This window comes from Eleutherodactylus coqui, chromosome 3, assembly GCF_035609145.1.
Source record: "Eleutherodactylus coqui strain aEleCoq1 chromosome 3, aEleCoq1.hap1, whole genome shotgun sequence".
NCBI lineage: Eukaryota > Metazoa > Chordata > Amphibia > Anura > Eleutherodactylidae > Eleutherodactylus > Eleutherodactylus coqui.
The window spans coordinates 67,973,300-67,991,035 of record NC_089839.1 but is presented as its reverse complement, the minus strand read 5'-3'; the positions used below and the strand labels follow the sequence as shown (position 1 = coordinate 67,991,035).

Below are 17,736 nucleotides of genomic sequence, written 5' to 3'. Positions count from 1 at the left end.
AAAAAATTACGATTTTAATTTTTTGGCAATAATGTCATTTAAAAAAGTTTTTTTCGTACAGCACACATATGAATGAAGACTTTCACCCCAAAATGGATACCCCTGTTTGTCCTGTGTTCAGAAACGTATCCATTGTGGCCCTAATCTTATGTCTGTATGCACAATGGGGCCCAAACCGAAAGGAGCATTAAACTTCAACTGTTTACCTTTTACGTGATCACCATTATCTGTTGGATAATGGCGATCATATGACCAGGGGGACGCTCACCGCGGCCCTCAGTCATTCCTCCAGGCTCTCGGCTACCTTTAGTAGCCAGCAGCATGGAGATTTTAAATTTCCGGGCCCTTCCCAGCTTCTGCGCTTGCGTCTGCCATTTTGGCGACAGGCCCAAAGCTAGGGCACGATCTGTGGGTGAAGATCCCATTGGGGGACATTGCCGGAGGCATTAGGTAAGTAATTTTACCTCTCCTCATGGATCGGATCCATGATGGGAGGTGAAACTAACTTTTTTTTAACTTTTACATGATCGCCGTTTGTTAGCTAGGAACAAACAGGGAGATTTTAAATTATCCCGGCAATCCGAGGCTTTTGCACATGTCCGCCTTTTTTAGCGACGGCATGTGCACAGAAGATGGTGTAAAGTCCACGGATAAATTAGCCTTAGGTATGTAATTTCCCCTACCCTCCGTGATCCGTGAAGGGAGATGGAACTTAAACTTTTTTTCTTTTTACACTTTTTTTAACTTTACATCATTCAATCCGTGAGGGGAGCTGAATCTTTAAAGGGGTTGTCCCGCGAAAGCAAGTGGGGGTATACACTTCTGTATGGCCATATTAATGCACTTTGTAATGTACATTGTGCATTAATTATGAGCCATACAGAAGTTATTCACTTACCTGTTCCGTTGCTAGCGTCCCCGTCTCCATGGTGCCGTCTAATTTTCAGCGTCTAATCGCCGGATTAGACGCGCTTGCGCAGTCCGGTCTTCTTTTCTGAATGGGGCCGCTCGTGCCGGAGAGTGGCTCCTCGTAGCTCCGCCCCGTCACGTGCCAATTCCAGCCAATCAGGAGGCTGGAATCGGCAATGGACCGCACAGAAGCCCTGCGGTCCACCGAGGGTGAAGATCCCGGCGGCCATCTTCACCAGGTAAGTAAGAAGTCACCGGAGCGTGGGGATTCAGGTAAGCACTCTCCGGTTTTCTTTTTTAACCCCTGCATCGGGTTTGTCTCGCGCCGAACGGGGGGGCTATTGAAAAAAAAAAAAACCCGTTTCGGCGCGGGACAACCCCTTTAAGTTTATTTTACTTTCTGTTCACTTTTATGATCACATGACCGGAGTGTCGCACACCATGGCCCCTCACGACAGCTCCAGGTTGTCGTTTAGCTCCGGCAGCCGACAACAGGGAGCTGTCATGTCCACAGCCCCTGCGGCTTTAATCCTCAGGGTGAGCGTGTTTTTACGACCCTGAGGATTAAAGCCCACAAAGCCAGGATGTTAAAGGTGAGAGTATGTGAATGTACATAAACCTCAAACTACTCCATTTCATACAAGTTAGGTTTGATGAAACTTTAAGATACTCCATTTTGTATGTGTTCCTTGAACTTTATAAAATGTTGAGAACAAAGACTCTTATATTTTTGTAAAATTTGAAACAATTGTCCTCGACTCTGTGTGTTAAAGTCCTAAACATCAAACACGATAAAATGTCAGCTCACGTACAAAAGCATGCTTTATTTCCTTTATAGACAGGACATCACATAGCACAGAAGACGCATTTCTACCGACAAGTGGTCTTGATCACAAAGGAAATAAAGCATATTTTGTCGTACAACTGACACTTTATCGTGTTTCATGTCTACAATTGCCATTCAGGACTTATTGCTGTGTCTTTTGCTCTGTACATATATGCACGCATGACCCTGGATTTTCCCATTATAGAAGAGGTGAGCTGACCATTTCTTTTTTTTTTACAATATAAAGTCCTAAACATCTTCAGATGTATATTTCTGATAATGAACCATTTGTAACTTATCGTATATCCAGCCCTTATGTATCTATCCATGGTATGAATACGACAATTATGCTTTGCAGGTGGACTGACATATGTTCAATCCATGTATCCAAATACTCAATTTTTAAAACTGTTGTAACAAAACACCAGACTCTCCCAAGTTTTGTATCTTCTTGTACACAAGTACAATAAAACAAGACTGATAAGAATCCTCTATAAAAACGTGTGTCTTTACAATAAACTTTGGAACATTTAGTTTAACCACTTATGTATGTGATCCTTGGTTCCCCAGCACCATACCCTCATGGAGGGACTCTCCTCTTGAGCTCACTACTCTGACAGTTACTTGGAGGTCACACCAAGATTCCGTTTTCACGCCAACACTCCGAACATGCATCACGTTCTGTGAAGGGCAGGAGATGCAAAATTAGGTAGACACCTTCTTATCACCTCTCCTGTACATGACTGACAGCCAGAACTGAGGTAAACACAGTGAATCCAGGGGACTCTTTCCTTTGGGGAAATTCCGAAGGACTCTTTCCTTGAGATCACTACTCTAACAGAGTATGCCACATTTAAAACCATTTACAAAAGGTGCCTCTCTGCTTAATGAGATTTAAGACAAATAAAGTAATAATAATTGTCATTTCAATATTTTCATGGTAATTAAAAAAAATAAATAAAAATCTATTGAATTTAGCAGACACTGTACCTCTTGAATCCCAGTCAATATGGGTGATATAGCTGGATGCTCCTTTGCAGATACCAACTCTCTTGCTTGTCAGTACATTATAAATATCAACAAAATTATCATGAGAGGCAACAGCCAAATATTTTCCAGCATCTACAAAAGAGAAAAATATAATATAATACAATATCTCTTTATTGCATAGGATAGGCGTCTTCCAATAAAAGTGTCCATCATGAAAGAGAAACTACTCATCCACGCTAAGCATAGCTGTACTGCTCAAATAAAAAAAAACAAACCACAGGAACTATTGACAAGCTATAAATTGGCCATAGCCAGCAGTTAAATATTCACCACATTTACAGTCTTTACAGAAAACTATGCAGAATAGAAAGATTTTCAGTTGGTAGTGGAACCACATGTAATGAAAAATCCAATTTAGCTGATTGTGCAGTTTCTAAAGAAAAATATGACAGATGTCGTTAATGTATTCTTATATAAATATAAACACAATATAATGCAACCACATCTGATCATTTTGTCATGTGTTACTGTCATATTTAATGGTAACGCCATCTAAAATACATACAATTGCTTTATTAATTTGCTCTTCAATACCTGTGTGGTCATCTGTAATTTTGAACAGGTTTTCTTAAGGATCACTATTTACACTCGTTTTAATCCTCTCACTACGGTGATTTTTAAAATCCATTCATTATATGGTCTTCATCAGAGCGGAGGATGAATGGAGTAGAAGCCAGTTATTTAGTTCATAAAACTTCCTGGCTACTATATCAGGTTGTGTTCATGCAGTGTAATCTTGTACTCTGTAGCTTTTCGTCTTGGGGTTCTGTCTGAATTGCCGAAAACAACGGCGGGCCTGACAATTCTGGAGTTCTCTGGCCAATGCCAATCGAGTGAGAACGGGTCATACGACAGGACGTCAGGCCCTCATGCCACCGTCATGGAGTCTGTTCCTGACAGTTCGGTCAGTAACATGCAGGCCGGTAGCCCGCTGGAGGTCATCTTACAGAGCTCCGCCGATTCTCCTCCGGATCCTTCTCATACAAAGAAGCAGATGCCAGTCCTGTTGCTGGATTGATGCTCTTCTATGGCTGTGCCCTGCTCTCCTTGAGTAACGGCCCTGCCCTTGTATCTGCTCTATGCTTTGGAGACTGTACTGAAAGACACAGCAAACCTTCCTGCGATGGATGTGACATCCTGAAGGAGCAGGACCACCTGCACAACCTGCTTGGGCTGTAGATACTACCTTGAGCTGCAAATAGTGACAGGGACTGTAGCAAAACCATTTCCTATTTGGGGGTTGTCCTGCTGTTGCCTCTCCGGTGTTCCTGTTATCACTTTAATTTGCACCAAAGTAGGCATAATTGATTCACAGTTGCTTCTGCTTCCTAACTGGACAGATTGATATCCCTGAAGTTTAAATGACCTGAGGTTACATTGTAATGCTTAAAAGGGGTTTTCCATGCAAATACTATTGATGACCTATCCCTAGTTGATCGGTCAGGATCCGCCGCCCAGGATCCCGACCGATCAGCTGTGTGGGTGCAAGCTGTCAGTGCCGCAATAACACAGAGGCTGGAGCGGAAACCTCCGCGTCGACCTCTGTGTAGTGGGCGGGACTTGTAACTGCAGGCACAGCTCTCATTGAAATCAATAAGAGCCATGCCTGCAGTTCACAAGTGCAGGCCACTACATGGGAGGTCGGCGTGGATACTTCCGATCCAAATACACAGAGGTCGAGCGGAGGCCTCCACGCCAACCTCCGAATAAGTGTCCGGCGCTTGTAACTGCAAGCACGGCTCATTGATTTCAATGAGAGCCGTCCCTGCAGTTACAAGCGCAGGCTTCTACACAGAGGTTGGCGTGCAGGCTTCCGCTCCGACCTCTGTGTTATCGCAGCATTGACAGCATGCGCCTGCACAGCTGGTCGGTTGGGGTCCTGAGCCACATGCCACATTAAAATATTTTGCAGTATACACAGTCCACAGAAATGCTTGCATCAACACGCTTATACAATTTTGAACCTAGCAGTCCTTGATCATAACATCCAAAAACCTATAATGAAATAATTCATACCTGGTGAAAATTTTATATCAGATATCATTTCCTTCCTATGGTGAAAAGACACCATGTCTTCAAGAGTGTCAGCATTTACCACTATGAAGCTGCCATCATTTAGGCCCACAGCTAAGGCTTTCCCATCTGGAGAGAAGGCACAGCATCGTCCACCTGGAACACAAGCAGAAAATACAAAGCCTGATTTGAGGCGAATAGACTAAAAACAACTCAACGCATAACTGGCTGAAAATTAAGAAATATCATTAGTTGCCGGTTCCAGGCATTACACCCATCTTTATCTAGTGGAAGCCAGGCAAATTTCCCTATTATATGAAAGTAAAGCTAACCACACACATTAGACTAAAAGGTTAGCTGAACCCATTGGTAACCCAATGCGTAAGACAGCTGAGACGTGAGCATGCGCTATCCCGCAGCGGGAGCTGGCTGTGACTGACAGTCGACCTCTAGGTACAACAGCGGGAGGGGTCAATGAGAACATCGATCCCCGCTATTAACCCCTTACATGCCGCAATCAATGTAGTGCGCTCCTTCTGAGACGTCATCAGCCCTCCGCGATGTAATTGCAGATGGCCGATGGGTTGACATGATGTACAGTCCTGCCAAGGCCTGTAATTGCTATTGTCAGTGATAATGCATTACAGCAGAGAAGTACTGCAATGCATTATCAAAGCATTCACAACTTCGGCGGAAACGGCTCCCATTCCAGGGCGACCCCACTCCGCTATCGATGAATACACCATCCAGCAAGTGGAGGCTGCCATTTTGGAAAATCGCCACGTAACCATTCACGACCTAGCCTAAAATGTCAAGATTAGTGTGGGGTCCGTGGAAAAAATCATCCAAGACCAACTTTATATGCATACGGTATCCGCTCACTTGGTTCCCCGGCTGCTCACACCTTTCCAGAAACAGGAACGAGTCGAATGCTCTCAGGCTCTTTTGACTATCTGACATGTATAGAAAACAGTAGGACTTTTTCAACAGACTGATCACACAGGATGAAAGCTGGGTCTATCACTATGATCCGGAGTCTAAAGTCCAATTGATGCAATGGAAGCAAGCAGACTCACCGCCTCCGAAGAAGGCACATGCCTAACCCTCAGCAGGCAAGGTCATGCTCACAGTCTATTGGGACCAGCACGGAGTACTCTTGATAGATTTCCTAGCAAAGGGTACCACAATTACCGGAGCATACTATGCTTCACTGCTGCGGAAACCAAGAGACGTGGCATGCTCACCAAAGTTGTCCGCCTTCGGCAAGAGAATACCCCAGTTCCCGAATCACATGGTGCCCAGATGGAAGCAGAATGCTGCGGGTAAGAAATTCTACCACATCCCCCTTATTCACCCGACCTCGCACCATCGGACTTCCACCTCTTTCCAACAATGAAGCCATTTTTGAAGGGCAAGCGTTTTCCAGATGATAAGACTCTAATTTCGGAAGTCACAAAGTGGCTTTTGGATCAACCTGTTGACTTCTTCAAGCGAGGTGTTTACAGTTGCATAAAGAGATGGGAGAAGTGTGTCTCCCTAGGTGGCACCCATGTAGAGAAGGACTAATAACTGTGCCAAGTTTAGTTACTCTCAGTCCAAAGGAAGTGGGTCAGGGAATGCCCTCTGAGTAAAGGTCACCATACCTAGTATTAAAATTTTTTTTGCACCTGTGATACTCACCCTTTTTCAGCTTCCGCACAGCCAGCATGCGGTGTTGGGAGGAGAGTTCCCAGATCCGGAGTGTTTTGTCATCACTCACTGTGGCACTTATAGGTAGCTGTGGATGGGTTGCCAGACCCCAGACTTCTCCTTCCATATGACCCTGTCACAAATAATAATTAATGTGAAGAACAACTATACTTCTGATCAACAATGTTACAGATTTTTTAGATTTGTTCACTTGTTTGTGGGTGGCTTTACTGCTAGACGTAGGCATTGCAGACAAATTTGCTGCTTTGGGGAGGAACTTTTCTCCCCAAAATATGGCAACTATAGCAAAAAGTAGTAAAAAAAGAAATAAAAACTATCCCGCGCCTTGGCAGAAAACCAATCTTTTTTATTCTTGTAAAACAACGCGTTTCGACACAATTTGTGTCTTTTTGAAAAAGACACAAATTGTGTCGAAACGCGTTGTTGTACAAGAATAAAAAAGATTGGTTTTCTGCCAAGGCGCGGGATAGTTTTTATTTCTATTTTTATACTCCGTTACCCAGCCAGACCGTGCTCACAAACACGGTGAAAGGATATCCCCGGACGCCGCTCCAAAAAGGAAACATGGAGAAGCAAGAAACCTGCTGAAGGCAAACGTGGACAACAGGTGCAGAGGGGTTGATTCCTTTACCATCGGATTAACCCTTCTGGCACCGGGTAAGTCCACCTTTTATTTAACTATAAAAGCATTTTTAAATTGCTAGCGAGGCGCATTTTAAAGCACATTTTTCTAAAAAGTAGTAAAAGCTCCACATAGCAAGTGGGTCTGCTTAAATACACAGTGGGTAACAGAAAAATAGTCTGGCACCACACTCTTATGAAAGTTGTCTAAAAGAAAATCCTTGTTTCCCAAAGCAACCAATCACAGCACAGCTTTCATTTTAACTTAGCAGTATAAGACATGAAAGCTGAGCTGTGATTGGTAGCTATGGGCAACCATGACAGATTTTTCTTTTAGGCAGCTTTCCTAAGAATGTAGTGCCGGTCTGCTTTTCTGTGGCCCACCCTGTATTTGCTGCCCATAAACTATTACATAAATGAATACAGAGAGTAATTGTACACATCTGTCTCTGAAGTAAAATATATTTTTTAAATTATTAACGTTTTTGTATGTATTGCAGACTTAGCTGAATACATAGAATAGGCTTCACAATACGGCCTAACATAGGGCCGAATGGGTACCGAACAGCAGTATACATAAACACAACACAAAATAACATAGAACACTATAGCAAAAGTACTGAAGAATAGGACAAAGAGGAGGAAAAAGAAAAAAGAGGAGATTGTGGTGAGAGGGGGGAGACAGAAAAGCAGTGAAGGGTATAGGAGGTACTGTACCAGGGCCAATTTCATAAGAAGTCAGTCTACCATTGAACCACTTTTTTGTCATAGGGATTGTGGCAACATTAAAGTTACTCCCTATATACACAATAGGGGATAGCTTTCCGGTCAATGGGATTGCAACTGTTGGGATTTCCACCAATCCCAAGATTCTCGCATGACTAGAACTGCGGTCGAGTATATGCACTGCCGCTCCATTCAAGTACTCAGGAGACCTGCTGAAGTGAATGGAGTGCATATGCTCAACTGAAGCTCCATTTATGTGGGGACCTTTCGGAGCCCTACTCTCGAGATCAGTGGGGGTCTCAGAGGTCAGACGTCATGGATCAGAAAGCTATCCCCTATTCAATCGATAGAGAATAACTTTTAATGTTGGCAAAACCCTTTTAATAACCTAACAGCAATGTTAAAGTTAACGTCCACCCTTGTACACCATTTGTTACTGAATAGGTCCAAAAGTCTGTGCTGATCAACAGTTTAAAATGTCTTGGAGGTCAGATCTCTGTTTTTCGGATACAGCACACCAAATTGTGCATAAAGAAAAAGGGGGATTTATCAAGCGATTGGTGGTACTTTAATGATGTAGAAAAGTCACAAGTTATGCTGCACCTCATACTTGCACTATAATTTACAACTTTCTCTCCTCCCACTGCTTTTAAAAAGTGTTGAGAAGAGTGGGTGGGATTTAGCGCAGGGGCGTGGTCAACAGCGGTCCAACAAATTAATTAACTTTTAAGATAGGATAATAAATTATTTAACTGGCAGTGCAGTGGTGAATTCAGCAATGGAGTGCATTCTGTTATGGTAACCATGTCCATGGCTTTCCAGAACAACCTAATTACATCGCAGCTTCTTCATTTCATGCACCACTCAATACACGTTCCCATTGATCTAATCAATGTACAAAATAATGCTATTTGCTTAGAACTAATTGTATTATTCTAGCTGCTTCATCTACATTTGGTTTGTTTTTTGCTCACAAAATACATGTTTGTAATTATATTATGACCTTGCAACAAGAACATCTTCTGCATCAACAGAAGTCTTAAAGACATAAGGTACTTTCTTTATAAAACATGCCACATCCTGGAATCTCCTGTAACCGTGTTCACGGAAAAGACGACTGAATGCATGTGTTATGTGTATCCTGTTGTCCTGATTGTTTCGGAGACACTGATTTATCATGGATTGGCCTCATTCTGGCAGGTTCATGCAGTACAGTATAACACGTTGTCACACTAGTTCTCTTCAGTGTCATATCTTAGGGGAGCTCTGTCTCATGAGTGTGTCTGTGCTCGCATCAAACTCCTTGCTGTCTTTATGTATCAGGAATTCAAATGGATCTCTGTAGATATAAGGATACTGGCTAACACAAAATTGTCAAGAGTCGTGATCTGGACCATATAAGCAAATATTTATACATTTTGCTTATTAATAAGCACTGAAGTAAAGGCAGACCCAGAAGCGTAGCAATAGGGGTTGCAAATGTTATCGGGTCCATAAGTCAAGGGGGCCTAAAGGGCCCCTCACCACAATAGCGGACAAGACTCTAGTTACTGGGCCCTCTGTCCCTGAAACTCTGGCACGCAGAGTATGTATAGTGCTCCTAACTCCTCGCCTTGTTCTCAGAGTATTGAATGCAGGAGAGTGAGGAGACAGGGGGAGAAGTCAGGAACCATGTACATGCTACTCAGCCAGTGACATAGCTATAGGGGTTTCCATTGTGACTGGGCAAAGAGATAAGGGGAGGAGTTAGGCACACTGTCAAATGCTGGCTCTGAGTAGGTGTCAAAGTTCGCTTTCTGTGCCCCAAAGTTTAACATGTGGGTGAGAAGAAATGGAAGTGGCACATGAGGTGAAAGAGAGACAAGAAGAGTCCAAAGTGCCAAAACTGAGGCAGAGTAGCAGAAAAGAGTTAAAAGAGAGGCAAATGTGGCAGCAGTGGAATAAGCATATGGAAGGAGCAGGGGCAGAGAGAGGCAGAATGTGAACAAGTGAGCAGTGGTGTAGTAATAGGGGTCGCAATTGCGTCCGGGCTCTTAAGCCTAGGGGCCGAGAGGTCCCATCACCACTAACATTGCTGGCTCCAGGCCGCCAAGAAGTAAGAGTATAATCTTGCAGATTCATCAAACAGACAGGAATTCACGCTGCCTGGCGGTGGGTTCTGTGGTCAGAGTGGGAAATGGCTCCTCCTCCTCTCCTGATTATGCTGAACGTTTGTACTCGGGCCCATGAATCTTGCACATAGAGCCAATACAGCAGTGCATGGCAGTGCCTGCTGGGTAGAGAGGCTTTGTACATACAAGAGAAGGCGTACTATGATTTTATTTTTTTTTAGGTCAGATTCATATGGAATTACACAGTTAAAAAAAGTTTGAAATTGGAGCAACATGGAGGTACGGTAGAGGCCATACACTTGAATGGGAACCCTATTATGGCTCTGTAGAATACAAATCCAGAGTCATTCTTTGTCTGGTGCATATTTATTCATAGAAAAATCAATAATCATAGACTGTCAGTGTGTAGCATGCCACAGATGTAGCCTCGTGAGAATTGATTGGCGCGGCACCACTACGGAGTTATCATAGTGCACCTACTTTATTTGTGGAGCCCAGCAGTCAGTACAATGCAATGGCTTGGCAAATAGTATAGTGGGCTGAAACTTTCATTTGGCACTTGCTACATCTGCCTGGTTGTATCTCCCCCTTTTACGACTGCCAGTAAAAGTAAATGGAGTCAAAAGCATCTCCTGACATGATGGAGTGATTGAAATCTCTGATGCTTTATAAATCGCCATGCCCCTTCAATTTAGCCCCCTTGAAGGTAAGTTAAAGTATTTTCACACAGTCAGATACGGTACTCTGCCCATTAATGAGCGCCATTCGACAATATAACATTGTGAATGCAACTCATTACTGCTGTTCAGATGTGTCAGATGATCGCTAGAATGGGTTAATACAGTCATTTGTCCCCATGCAGAGTGCATTTGTCAGCACCACCCCCTACTTATATAGATTTGCTGTCGACCAAACACCCGCATAAAAGATGTGATCCACTGACAAATGAGCAAGTGAGGCCAGGAGGAAGCGTTCATAGGTGCAAAAACGTTGTCGGTCATGAACTATGTTCCAAACCTGTATGCTTTTAAAGAAAAAAAAAAGAAGCTTTTATTGGCGAGCGCTGCAAGTTATCTTCTGAAGTGAGAATAAATGCGCTTGTTTGTCGGCTGATGGCAGGCATATTCGATGACAGGCATATTCGTATGGGTCGAAGGTCTACGATGCAATCAAAGAGATTTCGCCCAGTTATAGTTTGAAAGGGGGTAAGTATAGGAAAAAGTGGTTGTAGGCAATCCCTTTTCTTAAAGCGGCACGAGACGTGTTTCTGAGCTCGACTCCGCTGTTTTTATTAAGAACTAGCTTGTTACCCGCGACTTCGCCTGCGTAGAATCTGTATATTTTTTAATCTAATCTGTGTTCTGCTGTATACTGAAAGGTGAAAAGTTGAAATAGTGAAAGGAATGTAACTGCAATCCGCTATGTCAGCACAATTCTGTACGTTTTTGGTCTGGTCATCTTTTGCCAGGATATAAAGGTTTTGTGGGCGGTAAAGTAATTTTCGCAGCATGAGCTACATGACAGATCTGGCTTGCGCGGCATATTAAAAGAAGACCAAAAATGGATAGGAAATATGATTATCAAAAGGAAACCATTTCTTACACAGCTGTAGTAAAATAAAAGATGCGCTGTGATTGGTTACTATGAGCAACACCGATTTTCTATAAAATCTCAATCCATGTTAATGTGTCTTTCGTTCAAGTTGTAAGGCAAAATCTGTCAGTTTGTGTCGTACAGCCCAGCTTTCATTTCTTATACTGCTGAGGTAAAATAAAAGCTGCCCTGTGATTGGTTGCTATTTGTTATACTGCTCAGGTAAAATAAAAGCTGTGCTGTGATTGGTTACTATGGCATATTTTCTTTAAATTTTTAAGGATGCGGCCCCTCTTTTCCCCTCATTTTTGTTTTTTCTCTTGCCGGGAACATTGGTCCGAGGATTTAAATCCCGCTGTCAGAAGTGGCATTTAAAGGGTTAACAGCTCTGATGAGCGGCGCAGCTTATCAGAGCTGTTGCGAGCGTGTAACTCCTTCTAGGTGCTTGATTTTTTTTTTGACAATGAGTGTACTTAAAGATGTTGTACCAAAATTAAAAGTTATCCTCAATCCATAGAATAGGGCATAACTTGCTGATCGGTAAGTGGTCTTCACTGCTGTGTCCCTCATCCTCCTCACTGTGGGGCTACTGCAGCCCGACAATGTGGAAGAGACTAACTGGAATAATGGTCACGCATGCGTACTAGCCCTCTATTCACTTTCTATTGGAATGTGGAGATACTCGCACTCGGGTATTCCTGTCAGCCCCAGTGAAATGAATGAAGCGTGGACATGCTCAGCCAACGCTCCCTTCTTAGTGACGTCACTGAGGGGGAAGAAGTGACCTCTGCAGTGACAATCAGAGGGGGCATGGGAGTTCCGTTTTGGAGATCGTCGGGGTGTCAGCAGTGAGACCCCCTGACGATCAGCAAGTTAACACTTATCCAGTGGATAGCGCATAAATTGCAATTTTAGTACAACCCCCCTATTTTCATATACACAGCGTCCTGTAATACAGGCTTTAAAATAAAATAATTACAATAACTATGTAGTTAAAACTCTAAATGGTGTTCAAAGGTGGACATACATTGTAATTAAAACATACAACACAGTATAACGATGCTCTCTTAGCAATGGCAGTTCAATGGGAAAAATGTTTTACCTGAACAAGCAGAGTTATTGGACCACTTTTATCAATTTCTAGAACTTCTCCGTTCTTGGTCCCAACTAATATGTGTCCATGTCCCAAAGTGATGGCACGAATTGAAGGATTATCTTCTAAAAGTAAGCCTAGAAAACATAAATGTAACTGCCGGTAAACAGCAGGAAGGTGGAGCAATAAGAGTAGACGACGCCGAGTAACATGTCCAGAGCTCCACCAGGAACAAAAACAGGCAAGATGGAAACTCCTCCGCATGGAAGAGACAGAAACTCATTGAGGAATTCTTTCACAGTTCTTTCTTGTGTAAAATAAAATCAACAGCATGAAAGAACTTCTTTCTATAAAGTTTTATGTACTTTATTTTCTTAATATGCAATTTCAAAAAGTATTAGCACCTGAGGAACACATACAGTATGACTCTATAACTGGTGTTCTGCCACTGTATTACGGGCTCTATTGGAACAAATAGACCAGCATCACTGGGTATGATTATTCGCAAAGTACTAAAACATAGCATTTATTTAAATGCTATATAAACAAAGTACATGGGTGCTAACTTAGGAGGATTGTCACAGCTCTGTAACTACTGGCTTTTCGGTCCGGTTCGTGGTGACGTTTGCATGGCACAGCAGACCATGTAATGTGCCAGGCGGAGCATGCACACTGTCATTTAGTGCTGGACACAAAGGGAGTAGCATCTCCTTCTGGTGCCAGTGATGACAGGCTAGCTGGGTTGTTTTTTTACCCAGTCGGTCTATCAATGGTTAATGTAAGAGATAAAAACTGGCCCCTTAGTTCTAACGGCGCCTGTTATACTGTTTGTGGGTGGGCACTTACTGTGCCAAAAACTTGCAATTAAAAGTATTTAATACTCTAGTACTTAGGTATTAGTGTTTAGTTAGTTTATTTCCGCAAAACGGGTTTGATTAAGAGATGTAGGGTTCAGTGTAGTTGTCGCATATTAGTCTCGGACTAGTCGCCGGTCTTTCCCCCATAGTGGAGTCGCCCCTTTGGGAGCGGGTGCTCCACATAAGGGATCGGTCCAATTTAGGCCGATCTAGCCAATAGGTCTGTAAATTCTAGCTAGTACAGAAAGTCCATTATTATCAGTTCCTTGCTTCATCCTGTCTATTTCTCTGTGTCTTGTCACCTTCACTTATGCAAAGCCTTCGAACCAGACATGACAAGGATGCCCTGTAAAAATCCCTCTCTTTATTCTTTTTATGGTGCCATACTAGTTTAGGGTGCTGTCTTGAAAAGAGTTCTCCAGGTAATGCTGTGTTATGCCTGGTGCAAGAAGAAAGGGATATTTGGGGGCATTCTTTGTCATGTACCAGCCTCTCAGATCCTGCCCTAGGTATATCCCATTGTATTAGCGTTGCCTGAAGTGTTTCAAGAAAACAACCTTTGTAGAGATGGGCAGCCATGCTCGTTTAGAGCAATTACTCGAACGAGCATCGCTTTTTTCGAGTAACTGCCTACTTGTCCGAAAAACATTTGGAGGGTGGCGGGGTGGAGCGGGGGCTAGCGGGGGGGAACAGGGGGGAAATCTCTCTCTCCCCCCGCAACCCCCTGCTCACCCCCGCCGCCCCCGAATCTTTTCGGACGAGTAGACAGTTACTCAAAAAAAGCGATGCTTGTTCGAGTAATTGCTCTAAACGAGCATACTCTCATCTCTAAACCTTTGTTATTACTCTACATCTGTAATTACAAGTTTAATTCAAACAATTTACCATTAGAAGTAGAAGAGATTGCTGATCTTTTAATGGCGTACGTCTTTAGGCACCTTTCAAACATATCATCCCAAAGCTCCACCACTCCGTCCTTTCCTCCAGTTACAAAACCCTGTCACAGATTGTACATATATGGTCAGTTACTGATACTCCTATTTATTATGTTCACATTTGTAAATCCTACTAAATAACTTGTAACATGCAAAATAAAAAAGTGACACTAGTAGTATTTAATATCTGAAAAAATATGTTCATTATGATTAATATAGCTCTTTGTCCTGGACAGAATGTATACGGACCACTATGGGTCCACACTGTACCAATAGCACAAAGTTTTTTCTCATAGATTCATATGGAGACTATAAGTGTGATTATCACGTGGGAATTCTGTGAGTTACCAAATGCACATAACATGCATGTGAATTGAACCCATTATTGTCAGTGGGTTAATATACACAAGCGAGATATAAAAATCGCAACATCTCCTATTTTTCTTTAATTTTACAAAAAAAGCCTATTATTTCCTATGACAGTGTTCAGAAATTGCATTGCAATCACATGACAAGCGATTTGCATACGGGTGTGATGCGGTTTTCCTATTATAACTAATGGAACAAGGTACTAAATTTTTTTTTTTTACAAGCGTGAAAATGGCTTGTACAGCCATGCAAAACATTGCAGGTTTAGGAGTGCAATATCCGTCCGATTTTCTTGGACAGATATCACACTCACCTGTGTAAATACAGCATAAAGGAAAAAATGCAATTGTGGTATCTTCCTTCACAGGGCTTAGTCACACGGGCGCATAGGCACCAGTGTGACTGTGCTCTTACTGCAGGAAGAAGACCACCGTACTTCAGGACGGACAACTCCCCACAGCGCTGAAGAAAGAACACATGATCGGCAATGAAGCCGGTCACATGTTCTTTCTTCCGGCGCTGTAGAGAGAAGTCCGTCCTGAAGTGCGGCCGTCTCCTTCCTGCAGTAACACGGGCGCCGATGCGCCCGTTTGACTAAGCCCACACAGTGTATTATGAAGGCATGTTGTATTAGACGTAATGCCTAATGGTGAGAATTTGTGCCTTAAGAGTAGTGTTGAATGATTATTGAAATAATCGGGTTGGGATTGACCGACCCAATTTTAAGAAAGAAATTGTGAATCAGGAGGTGCAGGAAAAAAATTTATGTGACCCCATTCAAAAAGAATGGGGTTCATATTGGTGTGTCTCCCAACGTACAAATCTCACACAATTTTCTCTGCCGCGTGAAAGCAGCCCCAGGGCTCATTCAGATGAGCGTGTCTATTTGAGTACAATCATGCACACATAACCACACGTCTATTGGTTCGCTATGCTGTGTTCATGTCCGTGTTTTCAAGCGTGCAAACATAGGTCTGTGCTGCGCGTCAATATTCCCCGCGGGGAGTCCCTTTGTCACTGAACACTGTGACGGCACTGAATTCAATGAATGGCCGAGCACTGCCTGTGATTGGCTGAGCACTGTGACCAATCACAGGCTGCGCTCAGCTGTCATTCAATGAGTGGCTTAGCGCTGCCTGTGAGCGCTCAGCCAATCAGATACAGCCCTTTCAGCAGGCGAGGATTTAAAATCCCTGTCTGCTGAAAAAACTTCACTACACTGCCGGGAGATCAAGCAGCTAGACGCGCCTGAGCCCTGACAGCGGTGGAAAGGTGAGTATATATTTTTTTATTTTTTACACAAGCCAGGAATGATTTTCAGGGAAGGGCTTGTATTTAAAGCCCTTCCCCGAAAATCACTGCAGGGGTTGCCAGCAGACGATTGCTTTCAATGGGGCTGCGGACAGTCGCGGCGGCCCCATTGAAGGCAATGGGCACAGACCTGCATTCATCCGTGCTTTGGCACGTCCGCGGAAGCACAGATTTGTGTGCATATACGTGCACGCAAATGCACGCTCGTCTGAACAAGGCCTAAGAGGCATACACATTGTCTATGTGTAGTTAATACAGCCCCATAAGGGCTCTTTGTGTCGCCTACAGGGACTTTGCATCCAGCTTATAATAAGTATGTGCCACTAGTGAGTTAATACAACTGTCACACTCCATGCACAACTGATCTAGTAATCCCTGTGTAGTTTAGTTGCATTTGACACAAATTATGTAAATAGACTGCATAAGTAACACACATAAATCACAAAGTAATAGAAAATTAATAGGCACTTAATTTAATAATGTTTTTGCAATTTTTTGTTTCTGGCAAGGAATTCTATGCCCCTTGCTTGCCCACAGATGACACCATACGTATAAAGAGGTTATCATCACCTTATCCAATGCGTACATGGCAAATACAGGTCCATCATGGGCTTTAATGGTTTTAAGCAGAAGGATGTCTTTCCAAACATAAATATCTCCCGTCGCTGCTCCAGAAAACACTAACTCTTCTGTCCGTCCGTATGAAACACACATCATTGTCTCTAGTTTTCCAACATTTCCAAAAGTTCCCCGTTTTGAAGTAAATCCTCCACCTGCAAAGAAATTATTTGAAAGTATAACAGAACTTTCTTGTTATATTTGAGTATTGAAAATGACATTAGATGATATGTACTAACATGATTGTACAAGAAAAAAATGACTATAACACGTATAGACCTAACGATAATGAGGCAGATAACTGAATAGCACTCAGTGCTTAAGTCTTCAGTGCACTGCAACTAAAATGCAGGGGGATTTCTGAAAACCTGCAGTGCTTAAGCTTAATTTTCTGAAACAATATAACAAAGGTTGGGTTCACATCTGCGTTGGAACCAGTGGTGGAAGGTTCTGCCGCAGATCCGGCTCAAAACACAGGAAGAATAAATGCAGCATGCAGCCAGGCAAAAGCCCGGTAAACTGAGCGGAAACCGAATGGACACCATTATAGTCAATGGGGTTCATTCAGCACTGTTCGGTTCCGTCTAGAGACGGAGACGTTCGTCCCATGGAGGAATTCCCTTTTGCGCTCCCCAAACGGAGGAGATGTGAAACCAGCATACGAAAATATATTCTTCTGGTATATACCATCACAAAGAGGCATTTCCAAATGTAAAATGTTGCAGCTCTGAAAATAATTCCTATGACTCAAGTACAGATGGATACCACCTGAAAAAAAATGGCACAGTGGGTAAAAGATTTACTAAAGTCATAAGTGAAAACCTCTCTCATATCAAATTAGCAGAGACTCACTGACTATCCTTGAATACAGTTCCTATGCTTACTATGTCCACCTCTGGGCCCATATTTATGCATTATGTAGACTGAACTTCCAGTTTATTAAAAACACTCATCCAGCAGCATGTTGGACCACCTTTTGCCTTCAGAACTGCCT

The 17,736-nt window shown here is 42.9% G+C and overlaps 1 protein-coding gene across 4 annotated transcripts in view; it reads right to left on the bottom strand.

Annotated features, from left to right (window-relative positions):
- Nucleotides 1–17,736, bottom strand: part of EML6 (EMAP like 6) — a 196,103-nt gene that overhangs the window by 65,773 nt on the left and 112,594 nt on the right. For all 4 annotated transcript variants that reach the window (XM_066595700.1, XM_066595697.1, XM_066595699.1 and 1 more), the window contains exons 18-23: nucleotides 16,695–16,897; nucleotides 14,395–14,506; nucleotides 12,662–12,789; nucleotides 6,479–6,620; nucleotides 4,802–4,954; nucleotides 2,726–2,857 (exon numbers count right to left, since the gene is read on the bottom strand). In XM_066595700.1, the coding sequence (XP_066451797.1) occupies nucleotides 2,726–2,857; nucleotides 4,802–4,954; nucleotides 6,479–6,620; nucleotides 12,662–12,789; nucleotides 14,395–14,506; nucleotides 16,695–16,897 (870 nt within the window). The remainder of the gene's footprint in view (nucleotides 1–2,725; nucleotides 2,858–4,801; nucleotides 4,955–6,478; nucleotides 6,621–12,661; nucleotides 12,790–14,394; nucleotides 14,507–16,694; nucleotides 16,898–17,736) is intronic.